General features: G+C 42.2%; 2 protein-coding genes across 4 annotated transcripts in view; both read left to right on the forward strand.

The window, feature by feature from the left end:
* The first annotated feature begins 28 nt into the window (after window positions 1–28).
* coa7 (cytochrome c oxidase assembly factor 7) lies at window positions 29–2,457 on the forward strand. Its single transcript, XM_030049196.1, has 3 exons — window positions 29–494; window positions 1,308–1,448; window positions 1,699–2,457. The coding sequence occupies exons 1-3, from the start codon at window positions 389–391 to the stop codon at window positions 2,142–2,144; spliced, it is 693 nt and encodes a 230-aa protein (XP_029905056.1). The 5' UTR covers window positions 29–388; the 3' UTR covers window positions 2,145–2,457.
* A 611-nt stretch (window positions 2,458–3,068) lies between these two features.
* Window positions 3,069–26,975, forward strand: part of ralgps2 (Ral GEF with PH domain and SH3 binding motif 2) — an 82,886-nt gene continuing 58,979 nt past the window's right edge. For 2 of the 3 annotated variants that reach the window (XM_030050124.1, XM_030050126.1), the window contains exon 1: window positions 3,069–3,213. The gene's annotated coding sequence lies outside the window, so the exon portion shown is untranslated. Of the gene's footprint in view, window positions 3,214–5,531; window positions 6,197–26,975 lie in introns of those variants that run through there. The other variant, XM_030050125.1, reaches the window with a different exon arrangement.

Here is a 26,975-nt window from a genome sequence, read left to right on the forward strand (position 1 = left end):
AACAAAGGTCACAACACTGGAAGTACATTAGCGAGTGGGCTGGACTACGGAAGCCCGTTGGAGAGGGTTATGAAACCAGGAAGACGCGAGCTACAGGGACGCATGAGCTTCATCAAGCAGTTAAATTCTCGTTTTTGCAAAGGACTGCAACAATGAACAGAAACACCGTCAGGTTTTTATAAGATTGAGATTCATCGTGATTATATCCGGGGTTTCTGTGTTAACTTTTTCGACAGCTCTCCTCGGACACTTTAACATTAAGTGTTCCTCCACACAGCAAGGTCAACATTGGTAGATGTGGTGCTGAGCCCTCAGCACGTGTGACTGTTGTAAGGTTACATTAAACCGCTTAAAAGGGTTCAGACCGCACTTGAAGTTAAATTAGAAGATGGCCGGACTCATAAACTTTGAAGACGAAAAAGAGGTGAAACAATTTTTGGACAACTTGGGGGTGGAGTACAGCTACCAGTGTTACCGAGAGAAGGATCCTGAAGGTAAAAGAAAAAAAAACAAAAAACTGCGCTGTCCACAAGTCAGTGGTGCTGAAAGGAGACTGTGAATTCAGTGACAAATGTGCTAAATAGTAGGACTGTGGCGATACTATCACGATACTTGGGTACCGATTCGATATGTATTGTGATTCAAAAAAGTATTGTGATTCGATATTATGATAGCTTGCAATTTTTGTTTTATGAATTATCCTTTAGTTTGTGGATGTAAAATTTCATGAGACTGTGATTATCTTAAAGGTCACAATGGGCCACTCATACAGTGATGTCAAGTTTCAAAAAATGTTCTCTCTCTAATGAAATGCCCACTGTGGGGGCCAACATCATCACATATGAATACAAGTGGGCTCATTGATTCCACAGGAATCTGAGATTTCCAGACATTGACATTGACAAACCCAATTTATGTAACTCCAAGACCGCATATGCACAAATGCACCATTTTAGAATAGGTGAAAATGACACATTGTATTGCATGCAAAAATCTGCATGTTTTTTTGTCTCTAACTGCATGGGTTTTGCATGACATGCTTGTTAGATTCCCTAGGTCATCTAGTTTCATATGATACCAATATCCCTACTTTAGACCAGTTCATTAACAAATAGAAACTTTTACAAAAATGTAAAAAAAAAAAATAAAAATCACGATACATTTAAGTATCGTGATTCTTTCTTTTTTTTTTTTCCACACCTACTAATTATATTTAACTTTGAACTTGAATGTATCTGCTCTTGAAATATATACATTCATTATAATGGATGTTGGTTTGTTAACCTGTTTTTTTTTGTGTGGTTTAGGATGCCAAAGGCTAGCTGACTACTTGGAGGGGGTGAAGAAAAACTATGAATCCACGGCACAAGTGCTCAAACATAACTGTGAAACACACGGACATGGAGAGAGCTGCTATAAATTGGGGGCTTACCATGTCACAGGCAAAGGTATACCATCAACACTTCTTTTTGTTGATGCTTATCTATTTAATACTATAATTGGTGGTTCACGCCAATCATTTTTGTTGCAGCAAAATGGGATTGATACATTGATACAGACTGATACAAAATCAATACTTTGCATCTGGGTTTAGATGCAGTATAGCCACAGAAAATATCGTGATACTATACTGTATTGGAAATTTGATACTTGAGTCTGAGTTATGATCTCTGTTGGTCTCCTAAATCTTTCCACCAGGTGGGGTGACTGAATGTTTGAAAACGGCTTACTCCTGCTTTATGCGCTCCTGCAACGCCGGGGGAAAGAAGTCTATCGATGCCTGCCATAATATCGGTCTGTTGGCCCACGATGGACGGGCCATGGACGGAGGACCCGATGCGACAATAGCCCGGCAGTACTATGAGAAGGCATGCGCCAGTGGTTTTGCCCCTTCGTGTTTTAACCTCAGTGCTTTGTTCATTCAAGGCAATGCCAAAGGGCTGCCGCCAGATATGACTCTGGCCTTGAAGTACGCCAACAGGGCCTGTGAGCTGGGACATGTGTGGGGCTGTGCCAATGCAAGTCGCATGTACAAACTCGGGGATGGTACAGAGAAGGATGAAAAGAAAGCAGAGGAGCTGAAGAACAGAGCGAGAGAGCTGCATGGTTTGGAGAAAGAAAGGCAGCTCAAGTTTGGGGAATGATTACAGTTGCAGCTGAGTAAATCTTCATGGTCTTGATTTTATCATCAGATGTGGTGGCCTAGTTGTTTGCCAGATTGTTTGTTAAAAAACCCTATACGTATAGTCAGACAGTATCTGTTCAGTGTCAGCACATGGCTGATTTAAGATATGAGGTGTTTTATTAGTTTATAAAAGAGTAGTTAAAACTATTTTCTCTACCTCAACTACAGTTTACACACAACAATTCAATGAGGCATTACAGCCCGACTACTTCTATGAGCAGAATTTCAGTCAAACGTGTTCGAAAATGCAAATCTAATAAAATCAGGATGCACACAAAAGTTGATTTGTATGGTCATTTATTCCATAAGTGATATCACTGAATAATCACTTCTATATTTACCAGTTTTATACTTGTATATTCTGTACAGTGTAGAAATTATTAGATGTGAACCCAAGGCTGAAGGGAAGTTTGTAATGTGCACTTACTGTCTGATCAGCCTGTTTAGCAGCATGCATTGTTTTGATTTATCTCCAGCAAAAGGAAAACATCTCACTTTTTAATGTTTATACAAACTGATAAGAGCAGTAGGAATACACTGTCCTGAAAAACCTAATGAACCTTGCGCATGCATATGATCGGCTGTACCTGCGCGATGTTGACCAGAAGGGGGCGTCACAATCAAACACATGAACTCATTGTATTTTAAAAACACACGTGCTTTACGGCAGCCAAGCCTCGGCTTACATCAGATGGTTACCGTGAAAATCCCATCCGTTAGAGTTTTAGATTGCTCTTCACCTAGCAACCGACCAATAATTTAAACGATGATAAAAGATCTTCATATGAAACAAATAACCCGAAGGTTTCTGTTTTTGGATGAGGGCGGGCGGGTCCCCTGGCACGCCTGAAGCTCCGCCCCGTTGGCCGTGCGTCTCCTCAGCCCTCATTCAAAACAGAACACAGCTGTTGCGAGGCGCATCGCACTGGCCGTTAGCTTCACTGCTAGCTAGCAATCTGCAGCGCTCTGCTGGATACTGATGAGCGGAGCGGAGCTCTAGCACAAGAAAGGAGAAACGGCGCACTTCGGTGAGTTGCCCTGCAGCATGAGACAAAGTTGTTATCACTTGCAGCATGGTTATAATCCCTTTTATAAGTGCGGGGGATTACACAAATGGAAATGTCAGCATTTTTAGCCAGCTAGCTAACGTTACGCCGCACAAACGTTTATTTTTTTGGGTGTGCTTGTTTTGATGTACAGGGTTCGCCCTTATAGTAGCTCAGCATCCATCAGGATCAAGACACCGGGGCTCTGTGATTAAGTCGTGCAACTGAATATAGTCTTTGTAATGCAAATGTTTTGCTGTAAGATGGGTCCAGTGTGCTTATTTATATATTGGGTTATCTTTATCATCATTTGCGTGAATATTAACTTGACCCACCCGACTCAAAAGATGAGTTTGATATTGTAATAACTCATGCGCTGCCTTACCAAGCTAACGTAAGCTAGCCAGCATTACAACATGCTAACGTGCAAAGCCTGTCTGCTAAGCTTGGGGTTTTAGGGTAAAAGATAGTAAACGTAACTGTGATTCTCCACTAACAATTTTTTGTTCCCGTCTGTACGATCTTATTCTGAGTGCCCAAGTCTCCATACAGCGCACGGTTACTTTGGGGGACGTGGGGCTTCGGGCTGACCCATTTTGTCACTGTATGTTTGCGCCCGTATGTGTGTGATGTGTTGTTAGCTGAGCGGAGCTTCCCCTCAGCCATGCCCTCTGTCTGCAGGCGCTGGGCTGTGGATAGACCTCATTGGCGGTGAACCCCCTGTATAGTTCCCCTTCGGGGGCTGCTTTGGGTGTGGCGTGGGTTCATTCACGAACAATGGTACAATGATAGCTAGTATTTGGGTCTAAAATATGCATCGAAGTCAAGACCCAAAGTTATTTTGAAGTGGAAAAAGTGAGCAAGTTGGAGAGACTTGTTAAAACCTTGCAAAAGGGGGTAACCATCTCGCTCCTAGTGGCTTGGATTTATGTATGAAGGTTTCACAGCATGAGCATGAGGAAGAAAAGCCCCTCATAAGTGCAACTGTCAGGTGTTTCAATCTGACATAAGGGGTTTACAGTCTGACTGGATGATAGCTCAGTGGTCTAACATTTAGCAAGCGATTGTACATGTGCCTTATTGTTGTTTGCCTCACTTAATGTAAGCACATCTGTGGATCAATAGTATCGATTTCAGTGACTGACATTCTTCAGTAATGAATTTGTTATTTGCAACATGATGCCAGACTGATCAAATTCAAACTGCAGGCCTAAACTGTATAAATCATTTTGTAGTTGTAGATTGTAGTTGAGGCATAGCAACTAAGGTGAAGGTATCTGTTGAACTTGTCTTTTCAAATCAATCCTTGACAATGTAGGTGTGATAACAGTGGTCACAATAATATGTTAGGGTCGTAACTGACATTACTACACATACAGTAATGCCACTCATAATCAGTCTTATATTTTTCAACTTAAAAAGTTAAGCTGTCTCTCCACACTCAATTTCTCCACTAATTTAATCATAATGGCAGTGCCCTCTGGTAGCCTGATTGCATCTATCATTGTTACCTTCATTTGTCGATGGCCAGAGTCCAAAGTATACTGAATACTGAAACATATGTCCTTGGAGCACACAGACTTGAGTAAGCCAGTACTTTTATGTCAAACAGCTTTAGTCTTGCACAGAATCAGCAGGCTGTTTAACTGTTAGTCTGCTTTTGTTTTCTTTAAAACAAAGCCTGCTTCTGCACAAACCCAGTCTCTAACACACTCTTTGTGTCAGTGTCCTTTATGTGTGACGCTGCTGTTGCTTGCCCTCCTGACCCCGTTTTTAAAGAGCTCTGAGGAATGTTCTGTATCGATATTGGGTACGGTTGTGTGGAGCTGCTGTTCTCCACACTTAGCATATGACCCACAGGCCACAGGTTCAGGCTCATAACTGGGATGCTTTTACAGTGCTGTGGTGTCTTATGTTTAAAAAAAAAAAAAAAAAAAAAAAAAAAAAATCTGGGACCTCATTTGGATTCAGCAGCCTTTTTGAATAGTCAAATAGATGCAGACTGTATTAATTCATTGGACAATAACAACAGTGACAGTCATCACAGTGTTGAATGCATTGTCTGATTGAGTGGTTAGATAAGACTGTAATGAAAGGTTAGCCCAAAAAGGAGAGATGAAACCTAATTCTTTCCAAATGCTGTAGGGGCTCAGTTTCCATATGTCAGAGACGGAATCTGCTAGGAATTTACTTTGGTTGTTATTTTGGCACCATCTGATTTAGTCTAAACACAGGGGAAAGCTGGGAGACGTCACAGGTTACTCTGGCTGGGAAATACAGCTTGAAAGAAAAAGAGTACAGCAGCCTATCAGTCAGCGGTCACTGAGTGTGAAGTGTACTTCTGACAGGTTTAGCCAAGTAGTCTTCTCAGAGATTAGAGCTTATATCCAATAAAATATGGTCGATTCAGTATTCTGTCCTCTGTGATGGGAAACACAGCGGCTTGGAGATGGCTCTGTTGGTGTAAGAAGTGCAAGAAGGCATTCATACACATATTACTTTGACTAATGCCTCCATTGATTATCATTGTATATTTTTGAGTTTCTCCTGCTCTTCGTCTCTCTTCCTCTCCGTAAACAAATACGTCACGCTGCATGTCCGTCGCCCGGCCAACATTTGTAAGCCGTAAGCTTCTGGAGGATATGTTTAATCCAGCAATTACTATGCTGGCTACAGGATTTTTGTTATCGTTCAGGTCACTTGGTTCCAGTGCTCTTTTTCATTTTTATTAATTACTTCACTTCGTGTATAGCACAGAGTTCTTTCTGGCTGAATGGTTTCTTGTCTTTGCGAAGCTGTTGGCCAACGATCTTCATTGAAACAGTAAAGTTAGTGCAATCAGTGCGAGTAAATCATTCCGAGAAGATGTACCCACAAAAATGTTAAATCACAAATGCAACCGTGATGGCAATTCTCCCACTTTGAATAATTAGACCTGCATGAAAAAGACTCCTCTTAATGTCATGTGAGTACCGACCACTTTCCTTTTGTAATCTCCCCCATGTAACTGTACATCCCACCTCTACCTACAGCGCTAGGCTAATCTCAGAGCTGCCTTGTATACGTCGGCCCATCTGTTCTGCAGTGTGGTGTAGCTACTCTGTCCAAGGTCTGCAAATGTGATTAGTTAGAGATTACATCTGTGTGCGAAATGAAACTCCCCTCTCAGAATCAAAGCTGTGTGTGTGTGTGTGTGTGTGTGTGTATGTGTGTGTACGAGAGAAAAGGGATAGAACACCGCAGGGCTTGTGTGTCAGCAAGTTCAAACCCCGGTCTGTCTCAGGTTATGTTACCTTTCTCTGCATTAACATCTTGTTCACAACATGATTTTGTAAGGGCTGTTCCCAAATGCAACATGTGCACGGTGTGTGGCACCATCTATTGAGGTTTTTTGAGCTGGTCCATGCACATCAGCATAAGGGGCTGTGTTGAATAAACTTCAGTAGTAGAAACAAAGTGAACATGCCAACTTTTCCATGTGAGGCAATCATTTATTAAAAATATTTCAGGCCTGAAACGTTTTATTATGACTTCTCATTCTTTTCTAATTGTGTTCACTTTATTTCTGCCCCCATATTGAAACTGCTTTAATTGCAAGCATTTTAATACGGTTTTCTGCGCAGTGAACGACAGCCATCTTGTTGTCTCTTGCTGGACGCCATAGGTATTCTAGAGGCATTTTGGTCTGCATCAAGCTTTCTCTTTTTCCGAGCGTGACCTCCAACTGACGCTGTTGCTTCAGTTGCCAGGTAACTCCATGGTGTCTGTCTGGCACATCCATTCAGCACAGATGGAACTGCGAAGTCACATGTCGTCACACTCTTCTGATGCCTGCACAGCCTTGGCTCTGTCACTGCTGCAGTGGTCTAAAAACAAAGACAGAGCTATGTCTTCTGTGTTGGAGAAGCTTCTCAGATCCAGTTTCCTCTCGCCTCCATACATCATTGAGCTAGATCATCTGTTGCTATAGGAGTAATGAACAGTCTCTGCAATTGATAAGTTGGGTATGGAACACTGATAATGAGACCGCGTCTGGCTGTGTACTCGATAAAGGCTATCATATAAGGTGTTTCTGATGCTGCTGGCCACTGGCTGAAGTGGGTGTTTTAGATGTTTGGCTAGCACCTGCATCGCTGACTGTGTGCGTGTATGTGAACAAGATACAGACAGACACCAGAATAATGCCTCTCCTAACTTTCACTTCTAAAATATGAGTCAGGCACCATGTTTCACTGTTTAGATTGAGCAATGCCCCCCTCTGTTCTTTTCTTTTACTCAGAACATTCTGGATTTGAGGAAGTAGTAGTAAACAACCTCATCTCATACAAGTGTCTCATTATTAGTGTCTTATCCCCCTTGCTCCATCGCTGTTGTAGTTGCAGTGCTTGTTTATGAGTAGTTTAGGCTGCCAAGAGCTTTAGGACACACTCTGTTGAAACAGAGAGTGCACAGACAGTCACCCATGACTGATGGCTGAATCTAGCCTTCCCCCCCAAGTACACACCACAACAGGCTGAGCGGTGGCATGAGGCCTGGGAGCAGCACTACATCTCAGCCTGTATTTAACCACTGGAAGGGAGTGGCTCATACATGAAGGGTTACACAGCCAGTGAACTACACAGCTATCTTTTACCTCACTATCCTTGCTAATTCCTGTAGTTTCTTTCCCACTGCTTGGCTCTCATACACCCCTTGTTATGTGTGCAACCTGATGCTGCTTTAGCCCTTTTTTGTCTCCCTAAATTTAACTTTCTCTCAGATTCATTTGGGACTGCGTCCTCCATGTTCTACATATACTACAGTCAACCCCACCCCCCTCCCCACTCCACACACACACCCACCCTCCTTCCTTCTCTCTGCTTCCTCCCTCTGTCCTCCTGGTGTCTCATATAAACAGTTCATGGTTGTGTGGAATTGGGCTGAGCCGTAGCCGGGTCTTGAAGATTGAGAGGCTGATTCTGCTGGCTGTATCAGTCGCCATCGCCCTCTTGCTGAGACCACCGCCATCCGCGCTCCAAAAATATCCCTAGCAGTTGTTACAAAATCATTCTGTGGCCTTGTCACTGTGTTTCTGTTTATCTGATTGGTCTTTATCCTCTTGGACATGCAAGTGGAAATGAAAGATTTGTTAACTGATACTAGGTATATGTATTTCATCGATACTGTAGTTTTATTGTGCAGGTGAACAGCTAAAGAGCTGGGGAGGGGACAGTAGGCAAGGTGAAACATGCAGCTGTGACGCCTCGGGGCCTGAACTTCGGTCAAGCCCACTTAACTGAATGTGTGTGTGAGCAGTGTGACAGCTAGTGCCGGAATGTCGGTCTCTGGCTTTTGCCGATGAGGCCACAGCTCGCCTAACTGCCTGTTAGATAGCGTTTATACTTGCCTATTGGACCCTGTCAGACAGGACTCGATGAAAACACTGGGATGATGAACACTTGCATGAAAGAGGACTGGGCAACATGAACAAAATCAAATATCACTATCTTTTGATCAAATACTTATACACTATCTGTATTGTGATGATATTGTAGGGATGACTATTGGACTATTTACTCAAAAAAGTATTTGTTAATCATTAGTAATGTCAATATTATCGTCAAGCAGGGAGAGGCATATAATTGAACAGCTAGATCATGATATTACAATAACCAAAATCCCAAATGATATCTAGTCTCATATTATGATATCGATATAATAATTGATGCATCTCCCTGGCACAGAATATTTAATCTTGGTTGAAATGACAACGCTGAATGCAGACTTGTCAATTCAAACTTGGCAGCTTTCTGAGATTATAACATTTGAATGACTCCGTTACATTTAGCTCTTGGTCCTTGTTTGTTTTCAGCATTGGTCCAATGACTGTACACTCTGGCTGTAAGCACATCAAATTGAAGCAAAAGAATGGCCATGCATCAAGCAGAGTGTTGATTTGCTACCTATTGAACTGCTTCTACAATAAGAAGCTGCATCTAAATTTATAGCCTAACCTTTTCTTTATCTCTTTGCTTCATGAATCATTGTCTTAAGTTTCTTTTCATCTGTTTATGTGCATTTTTATATTATACACTCAGCTTTTTTTTTTTTTTTTTTTAGTTAACATAAGTCTAGTGCAGCTGATAGGTGTTAACATGGCTCAGTGTGTGAGATTGTAGGTGTGGGGATCATGGGGTCAAGGATCAAAGGTGAGTTAAGGGACAGGGCTGTGGTTAGGGGCCTGACCTCTGAGCCATGTAGAATGTCAGCTATGAGGGTCATTTTCCACCTGATACTTTCAGGCTGTTCCCTCCTGATGCCTCTTGTGTCACAGCACTCTGCTCTGCATATCTGGAATAGTCTACTTGGAGGATGTTTGATCCTCAGACTAAACATGGAGTATGGTGTGAGGGACCAGGCCCTTCTTAAAGGAATAAAATGCTTTTGGGAGATTGGTGTCTTTGTTAACATACCTTTTAAGTATTTAAAATGTAAATAGCAGCTGGTTTCATGCCACGACTGCTCTTTCTCACTGGGGGGTCTGGACTACCATGGCTTTTGGTTTTATAGCTGGAGAGCAGGGACCAAAGCTCAGTGTGTGTACATGTAGACACACACGTATAATCCCACCACTGGCTGCGTATGCATAAACAGACAAATGCTGCGCCCTTCCACTTCCCCACATGTTGCCCTGATCCATCCCAGGGTTTCTCATCAGTTTCTGAGCACAGGAGAAGAGGTTTCAGACTGAGACACACAGGTCTATCTGTCTGTCTACCCCCCAAGTGTCTTGGCTTGGCAGCTAAACTGAGAGCTGAGCCTTGGCTATGTCATGGAAACTTGTGAACTTGGTTCTGAACCCTGCCAAAGACAATAGATCAGATACAGAAAAACACAATCTCCCCTCTCTCTTTCTTTCTCTCTCCTCTGTTGCTCTCTCTCTTCCTCCTGCTCTCTCTTATGGTTTGCATTTTCTCTCTCATGCTCTGTCTTTTTTTCTCCTACATTTTCTCCACAAGCCAATCTCAGGTACATTGTCGTCTTTTTGGTCTTGAGCCTGTGAGTTCGAAGCCTTACCTTCTTGTTACTTATTTTTTTTGTTCTGCTCTGGTCCCTCTTTCCTCCACCCAGCACCTCTGTAATAGACTAACAGTGATGATTCACCTCTTGAGTACATGTATTTCTCTCTGTCATCTCAAGGAATCCGTTTAGATCTTTGTGAGTGAGACAACCTGTTTCCTGTTACCATTGTCACGTTTCCCACAAGGACAGGTCTTGACATGCAGACAGAAATGGGCCATTCATTCACATGCCTGCACTCATGTCTCTCTCTCTCTCTCTCTCTCTCTCTCTCTCTCTCTCTGTGTGTCTCTCTCTCTCTCACACACACACACACACACACACACACACACACACACAGCACACATGTATACACATGCAAATCGGTAACTGGGTCTTTTTACAAGACCAGTAGTGGTGGCAACATTTCAAGTCAGCTGTGTTGATATCCACTCTTAAACAAGTGGATAGTGAAATGAAACACTGTGTCTCAGCGTCATGGCTTATTCCAAACAAATGGTAAAATGAAGCAATGCAAAGTAAAAAAGTGCAAAGGAATCTTAAAGGACAAATTTGCTATTTTGGAGCCTAGGCCCTATTTACAGATTATCTGGCATCATCCTCCCACGTTGAGACCATCATTTCACCGGTCTCTTCAGTATCGAGCCTGATAACGACATACTGCAGGAAAAAGTAAGGTAATGTTGCTTTTCCGAAACAGGAAGATCGGTGTAGTTAGTATAAGTCTAAGTAGTATCCTACAATTCAAGTATATCAGTTTTAACAACTTTACTGGTACCTAAGGACTGGTATTAACTGTTTTGTACGTGTAAAGATGATCTTGTATTTCTGTATTTTTGTAGTTTTTCTGTAGTTCTTTGTATCCTAGTGAGGGTCTGGTCATGCTGGGAGGGCTGGAGGGGTTTGGGGAGAGGGAGTGGAGGGCGACAGCACTGCTGGAAACAATGTCTTGCCTATTTTTAGTCAATAGAGATGAATGTTTGGTAGCTCGTGCATCCTGTCTGTGCTTGTCTTCTGAGAGGAGAACAGAGGTTCGAACTAATACTGTCTGTGTAGCTCGGGCGGATATTGTGTGTGTGTGTGTGTGTGTGTGTGTGTGTGTGTGTGTGTGTGTGTGGACAGTTTAGCCCCTGGCCATGCGGCTCCGTGGGAGAGGAGGATCAGAGAATGGGGTGTGAGGGGCTCATTCAGGGAGAGAGAGGGAACGAGGGAGAGGGAGGGGAGGAGTGCAGGCGTTGAAGAGATACAGCTGTTTGTTCAGCTTCAGCTGTCGTTCCTCTTCCATTAAATGCAGGCTCGGTTTCTCTCTCTCTCGCTCTTTCTCTCTCTCTCTTGCTCGTTCTCTCTTCTCACTCTCGCTCCCTCTCTCTCTCTCTTTTCTCTCTCTCTCTCTCCTCTCTCTCTCCTCTCTCTCTCTCTGACACACTGACAGAAGCACACAGTGTAACATTGTTCTGGCTTGTGTGAGAAAGATGAAAGAATCAATCTTTCATAGCTGCTATCAGATGGGAAGTAACTTCCCAGTAGGTTATTAAGAAAGGCAGCCATGGCCAGATTTGGCAAAATCTGTCTCTCCTCTCTCTTTTCTGTTTCTCTATCTCACAGTTTTTCTGTCACTCTGTGTCTCACTGTTACTCCTTTTTTGTCCTTCCTGTCTATCTGTGTGTTTCTCTCTTACTGTTTGTTTGTCTGTCTTGTTTCTGTTTTTCTCTGTCTTTGTCACCCATGAAGTTGGGAGGGCCTCAGTTTCATCTGGTTGGAGGATTTCACAACTTTTTCTGCCTTTTCTCCTCCCACCAGTGCTTTTTTTATGTGTGTGCGTGGGTGTCAAGTTTTGTTCTCCCATGTGAACTCTGACCTACTGAACTCTTGAGGGAAACAGCTTTGTGTGTGTGTGTGTACAGTGCATGCGTGTATGTGCATTCATGTTTGTTTGTGTCCCTCTCTGACCTAACTTGGGTGACAGTGTGGCCATAGCCATGTCTTGTGTTCCCATTCGTATGCTAAACACAGGTTAGCTACTGGAAGCTAACATACCTCTGTCACACATTTGTTTCCTCTCTCATTCCTTTCTTGCTTGTTTCTTTCTTTGATTTCCATCTCTACTGTGTTCTCTTTCTTGTTAAAGTTGAAATGTGGTACTTTATCAGGCCCCGGAGACAGGGCAGTGCCATGTTAGGGGAAGTCATGCGTGCAGCGCTGCATGTGTGAGTGTGAATGAGAGTGAGTGAGTGAGTGTGTGTGCATGTGTGTGTGTGCGCAGCTCTATGGGAGGCCTGTTATCTCAGTCTTGCTCAGTTAAGCGAGTTCAAAGTGACTGAGCATCAGATCCAAACCAAAAGTAGGTGCTTGTCCTGCTCAAGGTTACGAAACTAAAAAGAAGACTGAAACCAACCATAAAGTAAATCAATCATCAAACTAAACAACAAACTAAATGTATTAAATACTCATATCCTATTAAGATAGACATATACTTGATTTTTTTTCAAAGATGATCTTTTTGGCACTTCTGTTTTATTTGATAGTCACAATAGAGAGAGAGAGAGACAGGAAAGACAGGGGAGAGAGAAGAAATGACATGCAGGAAATGGCCTGACCGGATTTGAACCTGGGACACTGCGAGCAGGACTTTATCATTTATCCATTGAACCACTGTTGTGCCCGAAATATGCTTGCTCCTAACTATGTGTTTGCATGATGGCTGCCTCACATACCCTGTGTCTCTGTGTACCCTGCACACCCCCAAAAAGGAACACTATGCTCCAAACAGGCACAGGACATGTGAGCTGGCTAGTGTATCTCCAGTTTCAAAGGACCATATTAGTGTTTTTACATTTTTAGTGTAGTATCTACTAAATGTATACAATTCTCATTTCTGCTAATCTTTTCCCAAAGCAAGCAGTAAGCAGCCATTGGTTTCCATTCATTCCACTACAATATGAAAATGAACTTTCAGAGGCCTCAAACTTTCTTCACACCTGTATTCTGTGACTGTACTAAAGTCGTCCACAGTAGTTTTCCTAAAAGCAGCTGCACTGTTGTGTTTTGATGACTTGAAATCAAGCAGAGTAAAACAGTCTCTCTGTCAGAAAATTGTCCCCCGGGAAACCTTTGCTTTACACAGGCAATTACCAGTTCTGTGGTTTATGAATGCTGACGACCTTGTTAGCCACAGAAGCAAAACATTGAGCATGTTTACATGCACACCATATTCTTGTATTATTTGGAATATCCTCAATATTCCGGTTGTGCACGAGTCATGTAAACACGTTAGCTGCCTTCAGCTAATCAAACACTTAAATATCATGGAGTATCCACAATTTTCCTGGAGCGCTTCCGGGCTTGTGGGTGAAACATCCGGTTGACTCGGGCGGAACGCGGAAGTAGCTATTTGTTTACGTTACGGTCTCGTCTTTTACAAGGTTAGTTAGCTCGCTACTTTGTGCTCAGCTCTGCCACCTCTGAGCTGAGCTCCGCCACCCCGGAGCTACTACAGTGACACACTCCAACCCACAGGATGGACCGCAGGTTAATGAAGCCCGGGGAAGACAGCAAACATGTCTCTTAAACCGATGATGTCGGCGCCAACAGGATTCGGCATGCCTACTTTACATATTGATATCTCCTAGACCGTTTATGACATACAGAAAAAATCGGCGAAAACCGGAGAAACACACTGGGATTAGACCGTCGTGAGACAGGTTAGTTTTACCCTACTGATTTTACCCTACTGCCATTACGGCAACTCCGTAGGACTACTGACATTTCTACCGTCCAATCACAAAAGAGTCTCTGGTGTGTCACATGTTTGTAATACGAACTTCTCAGTACCGTAACTCCTGAACCAATGGTGCGACCAAAAAAAATCAGACGGTTTCTTTATCCAACCACTAACATTAAATCCACGAAACGAAACTTTATCAAACGTAAACACCAGTTACCACCAGCCAGCTCGAATCTTTTTCCGCCTAAACTACTACTTCCGCTGCCGCACCGGAAGTTTGGAACATAATTGCTGATAATGGTTTCCCCAGCGACTCCCCCAGGAAAATTGTGGATATCGATGGGAGAAAACACAGAAATAGCGACTTCTTCTTCTTCTGTATTTCAGGCAGACCAGACACCTTCAGGCGTATTGCTGCCCCCCGCAGGTTGAGTGTTGCATTAAATAAGTGTGGAATACGCAGAAACACGAGAATATGCCAAGTAACATATAAACGGAATATACCAGTTGCTGCAGCGCATATAAAGACCTTATTCGGAAAATTACCTTAACCAGAATATTGATCCGAATCAGAATACGGTGTGCATGTAAACATAGCCATTGTAAGGTGGGTGTTTCAGCCAAAAATTTGAATTTGAAAATAAAGGGATTATGATTTTTGTTGTGATATCTTTGTTACACCCACATGATTTGCAAAATGATTTGTTGCAATGGGTAAACAAGGAAAGTAATTGTGCTAAAATCACTGGTATGTCCCTTTTTAAGGTAATAATGCCTAGCCTACAATGTTGTCATTTTAAAGACACTGATTGGACTTTTCATATAAGTTTTAGATTCTTCACTGCTTTCTTCGGTTAAGTGTTGAATCAGACTAGGCCAGCGTAAAATATGAACAGAGGAGAAGTAGTGCATTGGAGGTGGATGAGCTCATAGCTACAGAGTGGAGATGCCCTTTAGATTTTACTGTTCTGTCTGAGGGATGTATGCTTTGAAGGATTGCATCCTAAAGACCCATAAAGACACAGAGCAGTATGTCTGTGTATCTTTATGATCTTTCAGTTGGGACACTCCCCCTCCGCTTTCTCTTATCTCACTTTGCTTCATAAAGCAACCCATCCCATCCCAAGTTGGGCTGTGAGGTTGACCTCGGCAGGATCAAAGTACCAAGCTGGCCTCCAACACAGATCTACAAGATGGTTTGAACATGATGACCAGTGGGATCAAGTGAAGGGTCTTGTGATGGAGAGAATGCTCCTGTGGGATCCAGAAGATCCCATGCCATGTTGGTGGGATTTGCCTTGTCAGGGCCTAGACGATGAGTTTTGTAGGTGCTGCTGTGTAGGAGCTGGGAGGAAACTTTCCAGCTTGCCATTGCCAGATTTATGGAATCTGTCACTTCTTGAGCCAAGGTATTGTTCTCCCACAGCTGTGCATGTTTGTAGGAGAGAGATATGTGTGTGTGTTTACGTGCACGTAGCCGTATGCTTTGTCAGGTTGCAGCATGCCGTGTTTCCTAAGTCTGTGTCTCACCTGAAAGCCCCAGAGGCCAAGGTGGCACATAATTGTGGGAAACACTGCCTCTCCATCAGTGTACCATCGATGTAAAGGTGAGAGAAGCATATTTTTTAAGTGTCACATAGAGATAAAGATAAAGCTGTCTTCCTTCAACACCATCTTATTGTTAATGTCCTATTGATATGCAGCGGTCAGATCTTACAATGGCTTGGCTGACTTAAACAAAGGGAAGGTGTGTCTCTGAAGTCCTGATACAGACCGAGAACCCAGTCTCTGATCTCTTACGGCCCTTTTCAACTGTAAGAACTTCTCGAGGTGTGTCGCCCTGTGTAGGCTATTTGATAATCAGAAACAGCTTTAATGGCCGAGATGCTTATGTGTACAAGGAATTTTACTCTGGTTTATACAAAAGAATTAAATAGGAATAATAAATGGAATACTGGTATGTCACAACTATACAGTGTGTTGTTATAGCTGAATAATTTATAACCAATATTCAGCAGTTGCATTCACGAGTTCTGAAAGTGTTTCCACTGGCAAAGGTTTAATTCCTGGAACCTGATTTACAATTTAAAAACCAATCTACAAAGTTTTTGTTAAGTAAAGTAGATGATAAGAGTGACATTCATTACACTGATTGAGGTATTCCCCTGCTTTTATCCAAGACAAGAGTGATTAAATGAATTTGTCAGAGTTAAGATCTTGCAGGGCTCTTCAGGCTACAGAAAGCAGCACAGAAAACACTTTTTGATAACAGCCACTATTGGCTCCGTGTCTCAAAACAACTTAATCCAATCCCAGTGCTGCAGCGCAGATCAGCCAGATGAACTTAGACCTCTAACTGACCCTTTCTGACCTGAGCTCATGAGACAGCATTGTGTAAGCTTGTTTTGTTACTCAGTCAATGTGAAACTAATCTGCTGTGAGCCAAACATCAGAAAATGTGACATTTACCATGCAGACTGCGAGTAAAGAGTACAACAAATATAGGCTGAGAAACAATCTGGGGTTGCGTAATCATGTAAAATTATGATCTTAGTTTTGATAACTACTTTTGGTTGTGTTTGGTAAAAGTGGAACATTGTATTTGAATATATGTTTAAAATGCTAGCCTTAGTTGAAAATATTTAAATTATGCCGGTGATTTTTTTTTTTGTGTGTGGTCATTTACATTGTACATTTCAAAAGCTGCAAGACTGTGTTACGCATAAATTTGTGACCAAGCCGAGCTAAAGGATACGTGCTGCCTTCAAGGTGCTGTTGGAAACGTCACTAGCAATGGCATGTCCATATTTAACCAGTTTAGACAGTGTTATTAGACCTGTGCCTAATAACACTCTAAAATTGTACTTTAAAAAGGGGTACCTCCTTACCTTTTGATGGTAAAGAGGTATCAGAAATGCCCAAGAGTTAGGATGTCTCACTAATTTTAGGTGCCTGAATGTTAAAATAGTTATGCCAGAATTTCATGAAATTTAGGCTACATAACTCCTAGACTTAATCAGAATGTAAATTTTGGTTGTAATTGGTTAATGCGGGTGTGGTTTGTGATGTTGTCATATAGGGTATATTAAATACCCTTTTCAAAACATATGTGGAAATGCTTTTTAGAACTGACCAGTGCAGTGTCCCACAAATTCCAGAGGTGTGAATCTCCTTTTTCCTAAATTAAAGTTAATCAGATTTGCTACATGTTTTTGGCACAAGTGGTTGTCAGATGATGAAAAGTTTGAATGGTGTTTCAGTGGTTAATGCTATTGCCTTCACACCATGCAGGTCCTGGGTTCAACTCCTGGCCAATGCCTAATACTTATTTATCATTCACTTCAATGTTATCACAAAGTTTAAAATTTGAGGAAGAAACAAAATAAAAACAACAACAAAATAATGTGGGCTTGAGCCCTCCAGGTGCTTCCAGCTGCACTTTTGGTTGGAATTATGAATGTGATTGATTATGAAAACTTTGATTAGGCCTTTACAAATTTCTTTCATTCATTTGTTGGTTTGTTCATTCATTCAATTATATTTATTGAGTCTATGCTTTTTCACTCTATGAGAGAGTCAGAGCTAGCATGGGCCATAAGGCCTCTGTTGATGGATTTGGCATGGAACCAAACAGCCATATGATATAACTATCTCCTCACCTCTTGGACTTCTCTGCTTAAGCATGAGGGAAGTTGCTTTTCATCTGTAGTTGGGGTGTGAATCTCTCCTTCGACAGATCGGATAAGAATCTTAGTACATTGCCAGGTACTTGGTACAGGAAGCAATTTTAGGTCATTGATTGAATATAATGGCATTCATCGTTAATGTAATCTGATATAATTCTGTATGAGTGGATTCAGTGCTGTGAGGAGTACAGAGTTTACCTGTCATGATGCCCTTTTGATTGTAGCTGGAACTAGTGGTAATCGGCAAAAAGTCCTGTAGTCATCAACATCATGCAGTTATGAAACAGAAATTTCAATGTTATGATGGTGTTTTTGACATTATAGGCAAGGCACTAGTTCCCCATTTTATTATGACATGCAGTTCACTTTGTTTGATATGTTCCTGGAGCTTGACAACATGAGCTACTCACTGTTCCCTACATGTTGCATTCTTTCAGCAAGGGGAAAAATTCACCCACAGCTAACCCTAATCCTAGTAGTCCTGATTTGGATTGTACAGTTTTTACCCCCTTAATCTGTGACATCACTGGACCAGAGCTATACAGTCATATTAGTATGCTATGCAAGTTTCCTCCTAACCAACTGCACAGATGTGGGTGCTGTACTCTCTTTTCTCTCTTGTTTGAACACACACACACACACACACACACACACACACACACCTCTTTCCTCTGACATGATGGCTTCCTCTATCTGTTTGGCATGCAGTGTCACTTTGACGTTGCCTGAATTAGTGCCTGTCCTGCCGCGTTGTGAGGCATTTTTACTGCCGCGAGTCTGACTTCTGCCAGTCCTCTGAGACTCATAGAGGAAGACATACAGATCATATCTGTTTCCTCTGAATGTGACTGCGCCGACTGACTGCTTTGCTGCTACCCATTGTTACCCTGCCCTTTCCTTGTTAATAGTCTGTGGAGGGAATGACCACAGATATCAATGCCGCTGCCAGCACCACACTTCCTCTGCTTCCTCCCCACTCCCCCTCTCCTTTTTTTTCCTGCTCATCTGTCACCAAGCGCAGGTCCTCCAGTCTTCAGCAGGAGAGTTGGACTTGGGCTGGGCTGCCTGCCCACTCCCATGTGGGCCACAAATCAGGCTGAGGCACACACACACACACACACACACACACACACACACACACACACACACACACACACACAGTAGGCCACTGCACTGCCCACACGTGACAGCCTGCTGCTCTGGGGCCCTGCCACATGCCACCACTCACTGGCTTGGCACAGCATCCTCTCTGTGCTTCAATGCATAGCCAGATACCGTTATCCAGACTAGCTGGGGCCCTGATATTGACTGTTGATAGGTATGTGAATGTGTGGCATATACTAATTTCAAGTGTTGCTTCTCATTGTAGGCTGGGCTATTGGAAGGTGTTGAGTAGATGTGTTATCTAGGTCTATGAGGGTTGTACATACCGAGTGTGCCTGTATCACTGGGGGATGTGCCAGCCAAGACAAAGGCGAGGACGGGCCTGAACAGCCTGCCTGCACAGCCTGAGCTCTAATTATCAACCAGAGAGTTGCAAGGGATAGAGGGAGATGGGGAGAAAGACAGAAAGTACAAGTGTATCTAAAAAAAGCCACATCACTCTCCCAAGGTCAGAGCTGCTGCTAAGACGCTGATTAGAACTGGTGGAATTTCACAAATGGTGTAAACAGCGCTCTAGAAACTGTGCGTGCGTGTGTGTTGTCAGACTGCTCAACATGCATCATGTCTTCTGAGTGTTATCACCTGAGGAGAATGTGAATCAGCTGAGCTGCAATCCGCCACTGAAGATATTTCTGGCCCGCTGACAGAATTTAATTGCCCATGTAAATAACAGGTACATTTGCCACGGAACATTTGATACTGAACATGTTAAAAATTGTGTTTTACCTCATTGTTCTCAAAAACACTAGTGATAGCCTCAATGCATTTCATTTGCCAATACATGTAAATATGATGTATAAGTAATTCTGCTGTTTAGGTGATGACCTGTACAGAAACCCTAGTTAGTTCTGAGGAAAGAGGAATCCCTCTGTCAAAAGTTTGAGAATGAACATTCAGTTAATAATTGTGTAGTTCAACAAGATTTAATTATTTGTCTCATGGGTGTGTGACCAAAACAAAAGTTTGGTTGGAGAAGCGGGCAGCTCCCATGAGAGAGAATGAGTGAAACCTTACATAGACCATCTTTTGAAAACCGCAGCAACGAGTAAATTGGGCCAGTGAGGGAGAGGAAAATGCTTCTGAGTCTCAATGCAAGAATATTTGGCTCCTAAAAATGGATCATCATTTTTCATTTGGAGACATTTTGGTTTTAAACCAGGTGATGACAAACAAGTTTGTGTTGCCTTAGGATTGTAGCTGTGCTCCAGAATAATACATTGTAGAGGACCACTGCAAAAGCAAAGCGGTTTCCAGCTGCTGATACCTTGAGGAGTACTGTGCTGTGAAAAATGAGCAGTGAAAATATGTTAATGTGGAAGAGTGTAATAAAATAATTTTGTAGCACGTAATTTTCAGTAACAATCATGATCACAATATTTTGCTAAATAATTGGTAATACCATTTTTGCCATAATTTTACAGCTCCTCTTCAGTTTAACAAACAAGACTTGTATTAGGATATTTTTTTTCGGAAGCAGATGCCACACTGCAATATATATTATAGACTTGGACTTAACCCTCTTAAGTGTTCAGTCTGTGACTTAACATGAATTACTATCAAGCTGTACTATTCTCTTGAGTCCCAGACTCTAATGAAATGGGTGAAAGTCCAGTCAAAATAAAACACCAGTGTTAAATCGGTTAAATCCCAGTCTGCTGTCTGCAGTCCTCCGTCTAGTTCATTTGGTGCTTTTTAAAGATCCACCATGCCCATGGGTGATCTGCTCAACGGCTACATCATGCTCACTGCTGGCCACAGATAGGGCTACTATTCATGAATCGATGGCTCACTCGAGGAGAACCCAGTCAGTTCAGTGTTGGCATGGGAGAGGCATATGTCATGTCTGTAAGGCCTGCACCATATGAGGAAAATCTGTGATGCACGATAACATTGTGATATTGTGATGACAATATGATTTAGGGCCGTCCTAAACGATTATTTTTCTCCCGATTAATCTATCAACTATTTTTACGATTAGTCGATTAGTCAAATGATTAATATGACCCGGTTTTACTAAAATTGCGGTTATGTGCAACGTATTAACGTGCATCATTACGTTTCGATTCTCGAAGCAGCGGGGCACAGTCGAAGTTACCTAGTGCTGCTTTAACTCATTCATGCTACTGTGTTACCGTAAATTCGCATTATTTGGTAATTAGTTAGACTTAGGATTGTCCAGCTTTTTGCTTTCTGTCGTCCTCCAGCAGCACACTGGGATGTTGCTGCTTCAGGTGCTCGTTCATCGCTGTGGTGCTTCTGTGGTACGCCATCTCCGTTTTGCAAAGGCAGCAGACAACCAAGTCATTTGGCTTCTCTTTAACAGGTTTTTCGCGGGTCATTAAAAAGCATTAAAAGTCATTAAATAGATTTTGCGAAAATTAAGGCCTTAAATGGCATTAAAAAGCATTAAATTCGATGTCCAGAGGCATACAAAAATTAAATACACTTGATGGAAAAAACTTTGGTATTCACGATTTATTTTGATTATATAAACATTTAATAATTTGATCGGAAGTATAGTTTGATGATTGACAGGCGGAACCCTATGCAAGTTTCAGCAGAAGTGGTTGGAGGAGGAACTATTCAGAACCTGGTTAAAGCCCGTCGACGGTAAACCCGGAGAGGCATTTTGCAGCATGTGCAAAAAGATCTTCAAACTTTGCACAATGGGCATCAATGCGGTGAAATGACACATGCTGTCAGATAGTCACAAGTTGGCAATTAAAGGCAGGCAGCAGTTAACTGTGCCGAATTTCTTTGCCGTGACCAGTAACGCACCTTCTGCTGTCGCCACCACAACTGCAGCTGCTGCTGCTACCTCCACACCTGTTGCTACCACAACACCTGCTGCTACCGCTTCAGGCTGGTTTTATTATTTTTGAAATGTGCAAATAAATTCTGAGACTGTAAACCGTCTTGTGAGCCATTTCTAATTCACAGTTAATGTAAATTTAGATTCTCAAATATTCAAGATTAGCATTGTCAAATGCTTACAATTCTCTCTCTCTCTCTCTCTCTCTCTCTCTCTCTCTCTCTCTCTCTCTCTGTCTCTCTCTCTCTCTCTCTCTGGGCATTAAATTAGTTTAAAGTGGCATTAAAAAGCATTAAATTAGATTTGCTGATACCTACAGAAACCCTGTTTAAAATATTTCCATACTTTTGACATCTTTGACCGTGTTTTTGGCTGTTTCGTGGTGCCACTGCTGCCCTCTTCTCCGTCTGAAACGCTCGGACCTGGAGCCTCTGCCATTTTTTTTTTTCCACTTCTGTTCATGAACGTCAACGTCTGCTGTACACTATTTGCGTAAATTGCATAATCAACGTAATCGACAGCAACTTGACGGTATGTTGTATGTGTCGACGTATTTATGTCACCGACGTAATCGATTAAGTCGATTAATTGGGACAGCCCTAATATGATTTGTGATAAATAAACAAATAGGTCATTGAAGTGTACATATTAGCTATAGAGTTCCTATGTCTTTCTGCTTTAACAAATGCACTGCTAAGACGTGTGCTAACCTGGCTACCACAATGAATGACTATGGACGGAAACAACTAGCCTAGACCCATAAAACAAGAAAATAGCCCTCTGTTTGGAATTACGCTGTTCTATGTACAAGTCACTTTTTCCATGGACAACTGACTATTTGGTCCAGCGGGTCATTTTTCCAGTTGATTTTTGAAAAATGGTCAAAAGTCTCCACTACTCCAGGAGTAGTCTGCAATATCTTCCTTGGAAGCTACATTCCCCTCCTCGATGCCTCCTCAAGTCTATGTAGAATCCCATTTCAGTGTAGAAAAACTCTCCCTTTCACTCAATATTGGCTGGCATGATCCACAATTGCACCATAAATCCCTGTTGGTCCTTTCTCTCAGTTTGCCCATTTGGCTTTGCTGATTCTGCCTCCCTTCTTGCCCATTCAGTGTCGAGTAACAGAAGTTACTTGACAGTGTATTTGCTCTCACACAAATAACGTTGCAACTCTGGATCGGTGTCTATAATGGAAAAATTAATCCATGTCGTCAGCTCCAGCATCAGACATGATGAAAATCTGGTGCCTTATCAGTGTAAGCTAAGCAGACTGAGTCAGCTGGACTTTGTTTCTGGAAATATTGAAGTGCGAGACTGGGCAGAATAGGGATGTCACAAGAACCGATGCTTCGGTACCAAGTCCATGCCAACAGTCCAAAAATATGACGGTACCTGTTTTTCTACAGCTCTGTAGATAATGTAGCTACCAGGTTTAGTATTTATTTAGTTTAGCCTCCAATGAGTTGTAACATATTCTTATGGGGGCAGTATACATACAATTTACACTTGTTCAAGTGTGCGCTGAAGAGGAGACAAACACACGTAAAAGATTGCTCCTCTAGTTGCAGCTGGAGTGGCAGCTTTGCCTTGGCTTGTCCAAAAGAAACACTGCAAGAGTTGTGTATGGAAAGATTTTGCGTTTGAGGTGGATGCTCAGGGAATAATAATACAATTGCAAAACAAAATATGCAAACGGGGCCATTGAAGTTTCTTTGTTTCTTTTTCTAATTATCTATAAGCATATTTATTACTTACATATTTTTCTCATGTCTGTGCTGGATACTGCAATTGAAATTCTGTGCAAAATTCATTGGTATCGATTACTCAATTTCTGGTGTTGTGACAACCCTCGTCCAGAAGAACAGAACCTTCTGTGCATTCTGTGCAACATAGTGCTATTTTCTTGTTTATATATTTTCATTTTTGATCATCATACATGCAAAATCCAAAATGGTTGGTTGACACCGGAGAATGTTCTTTGCAAATTTCACAGGGTCTAGCAAGGTCTAGCATGCAGCCTGTAGCTTTTTTTTTACTGGATGGACAGGTTTGAGTTTGGTATTGTTCTGCTCATCTTGACTGTGGGCATGATATGATGATATGTGAATGCATGGCACATGTAAATATACTAATTTTTCACGATGACACTGAAAATATGTTTTATTGGTCAGTGTCAGTGGGTTAATTTCTGTTTACTGCTTCCAAAGGGTGCAGAGAGCTGGAGTGATAAAGCTGTAATTATATATAAGTAATAAGGTGCTGGTCTGGAAGGAATGCATAAGGGGATTTGAGATATTTTCTTTGCCCCTTGGTGTGTGTCTGCATGTGTGTGGGCTTTTCTTTTGTGCATGCAAAGAGCCTCAGCCACTAAGCAACGGGACACAAGCGTGTGGCATAAACCCTCTTGGCAAACCACTGGATTCCTCAAAATCCTAACCTTATTCTGTGTGTGTCAAGGAGAATTAATGGCAAGATACACTCTGTGCCAGGGAGCACAGATGGACAGGCTTGAGCCTTTTTCAAAAGCTGTTTGGTATTCAGAATATGAGCTAATACAGCAGAAGGATCTCTGCATTGATGTGTCCATGCATATGTGTGTGGAGTTGGGGCAAAATTTCCTATCTGTCTAGCCCCACTTACTCGTCATTCCAGGGCTAACCCGAATGCTTCAAAGCTTTGATGGTTGCAATGGTAATCAATGACAAAATTGTTATTTGAATACTTTTTTTCCCCCCTTTTCGCAGTGGACACTGTGTTTTCTCTTGACATGAACAGATGTACTGTAGCGCCACCATTGCACATCCACACTACCCTCGGAAAAGGTAGATGCAGAGTCCATTCTGTATAGCACCGTACGCCTGGACTGCACATCTGCCCCCAGATCCAGAAAAATCCCCTCAAAAGCGGTATTCAGTCATATGCAGTATTAGCAGCTTTTTCCTTTTTTCAAAGTTATTGTAATTTTAGCGCTATATAAATAAGCGTCATTGTTAGGTTATTAATAGTTATTATTATTATTATTATTATTATTATTATTATTAGCTGTTAGCTGTTAGCTGTTAGCTATTAGCTCTGACTTGGCTGATATTTTGGAAACCACAGTCAGATCAGTTCTGGCTTCACAGAGAGACGGCAGCGGAGGGAGCGAGCTACAGAATGAATGAAGAGAGGGACAGGTGGTACTGGAGAGTAAAGCAGTGAATCATAGAGATGAAATGATATTTTCTGATTTTTTTCTTCTTCAGAGTTTACGTCCTAGAACATAAAAAAAGCCTACACCTCCACACAACTCTGCAGGAAGGTGTCGCTTTCAGTGTGAATGCAGTTCCCTTATTTATGAAAGGGAACTGCTGGAACACATGCATTCATGTGTACACAGCCCTATAGAGACTCCTGTTCCAGAGACCTCTCATTGACAATCCCTCGTATATTCCACCATAGCCTGGCAAACATACCTGTAGTTACTAACTTCTGGGATAGGATGGTCTCTCTGTACTAAGAAAGCTGGATGTCGCCAGCAATGCAGTGCCATTATGCCTTCCCCCATGACAGTTACCCTCCATGGGCCGTGACGCATAGGGTCCAGTCTGAGGATGCTTGAAATCCCTCAAGAACAAGTGGCCGACCCTCAATCCACTACCACCCACACCCTCACCCTCTTGTAGCTAAGCTTCAAATACATCAAATTATTGCTGCCAAAGCTTTGAACCCCCTAAAAAGGTATTTGGGACAGTCTTGATCAGTACATATTCTCTGTCACACCTCCACTGTTCCAACACTAGCAAGGAGCTGGCTCGCTACAGCTACTGACCTCCACAAGAGTCTGAACATCAGCGGCATGTTAAGTGATGGTGTGAAAGGACTGTTAGTCATACTCACTCACTACACACAAGCACACACCTCATCTCTCTGCAGGCAGTGCCACCAGCCTCTGCTAGTGACCAGCTGAGTGACAGCGGTGTGTATTGACCTGCTGTGACACGCAGCCACATGCTGTGTTGTTGTGTGTGTGTGCAGGTTATTAGAGAGTGTGTGTGATCAGCCTGGCCCCTCTTAGCTCCAGATCAATACCGTACTCCCCCTGTAGGCTTGACTACAGAGAGCCCAGACAAAGGGAGGATCTTGATCCCATCTTAGAATAGCCTACTTACAATAGTGGCACCGCACCTACGAGCTCCTAGAAGAGGTATGTGAGGTAGTTGCATTCACATATGCACAATCTGCACCTTAAAAACCAGGCAAAGCCTCACTCAGATCTGCTATAGGTGTAAGACATGGTAAAGGGGTGCATAGCCCAGCTTGTTGATGACAGTAAGACCCACTATAATATTTATAAAGTGGAAAGATGATTTGCCTCAAACATTATAGCTTTGACTTTGACCTAGTCGGCTTAGAGCTCCTAGCACTGTGAAGTGTGTGTGTGTGTGTGTGTGTGTGTGTGTGTGTGTGTGTGTGTGTGTGTGTGTGTGTGTGTGTGTGTGTGTGTGTGTGTGTGTGTGTGTGTGTGTGTGTGTGTGTGTGTGTGTGTGTGTGTGTGTGTGTACTGTATAATTAGGCTGTGTCTTTGCTCTGAGAGTTTGTGTGTACTAAAGAGAAGATGAAGAGAGCACAGCTTAATGGGTGTCACATCCCTCACTGCTCTGCTCAACACACTGACCCACTTTGAGCTCTCTGACCATGGTGCATCTGCAGCATGCTTTACAAATGCATTAAGGCCATGTCCACACTAAGCAGGGTAAATTTGAAAACACATCTTTGTTTTCTCTGTTTTGGCCTTCCGTCCACATTAAGCCGGTGTTTTCCACCCTCGGAAGTGGAGCTTTTCAAAAAAACTGTCTCTAGTTAATTTCACTTGTGAATGTATATAAAAGCTTTTATTTATTAATTTACAATTAACCAGTGGTGTAAAGTAACTTCAGTACATAGACTCGTTACGATAGGCCTTCTGTTCTTTTTTTTTTTTCTTTTTTTAGAAATTTAATTTCTACTTTCCTTGACTAGGCTATATATCTTTCTCTTTATTTTCACTTTTACTTCACTCTGTATTTTGAAAATAAAATTCAGCCAGCTGTTATCATTTTTGTTATTGTTTTTGTTTTGTCTTTTTTCTGTCTCTTGTTGATGTTCATCATGTAGCCTGGGCCTTTAACCACAACCTTACCACTAACTTAATTTAGGAGAAGCCATCGAAACTCATTCACCTCTCTATGGTTTCTTGTTTGCCTTCAACAATCCAGCAGTCCATTATAAATGTCCTTTTTAAAGATGGGACACTCACAGCACAGTGAAATATGTC

Source organism: Myripristis murdjan, chromosome 4, assembly GCF_902150065.1.
Source record: "Myripristis murdjan chromosome 4, fMyrMur1.1, whole genome shotgun sequence".
NCBI lineage: Eukaryota > Metazoa > Chordata > Actinopteri > Holocentriformes > Holocentridae > Myripristis > Myripristis murdjan.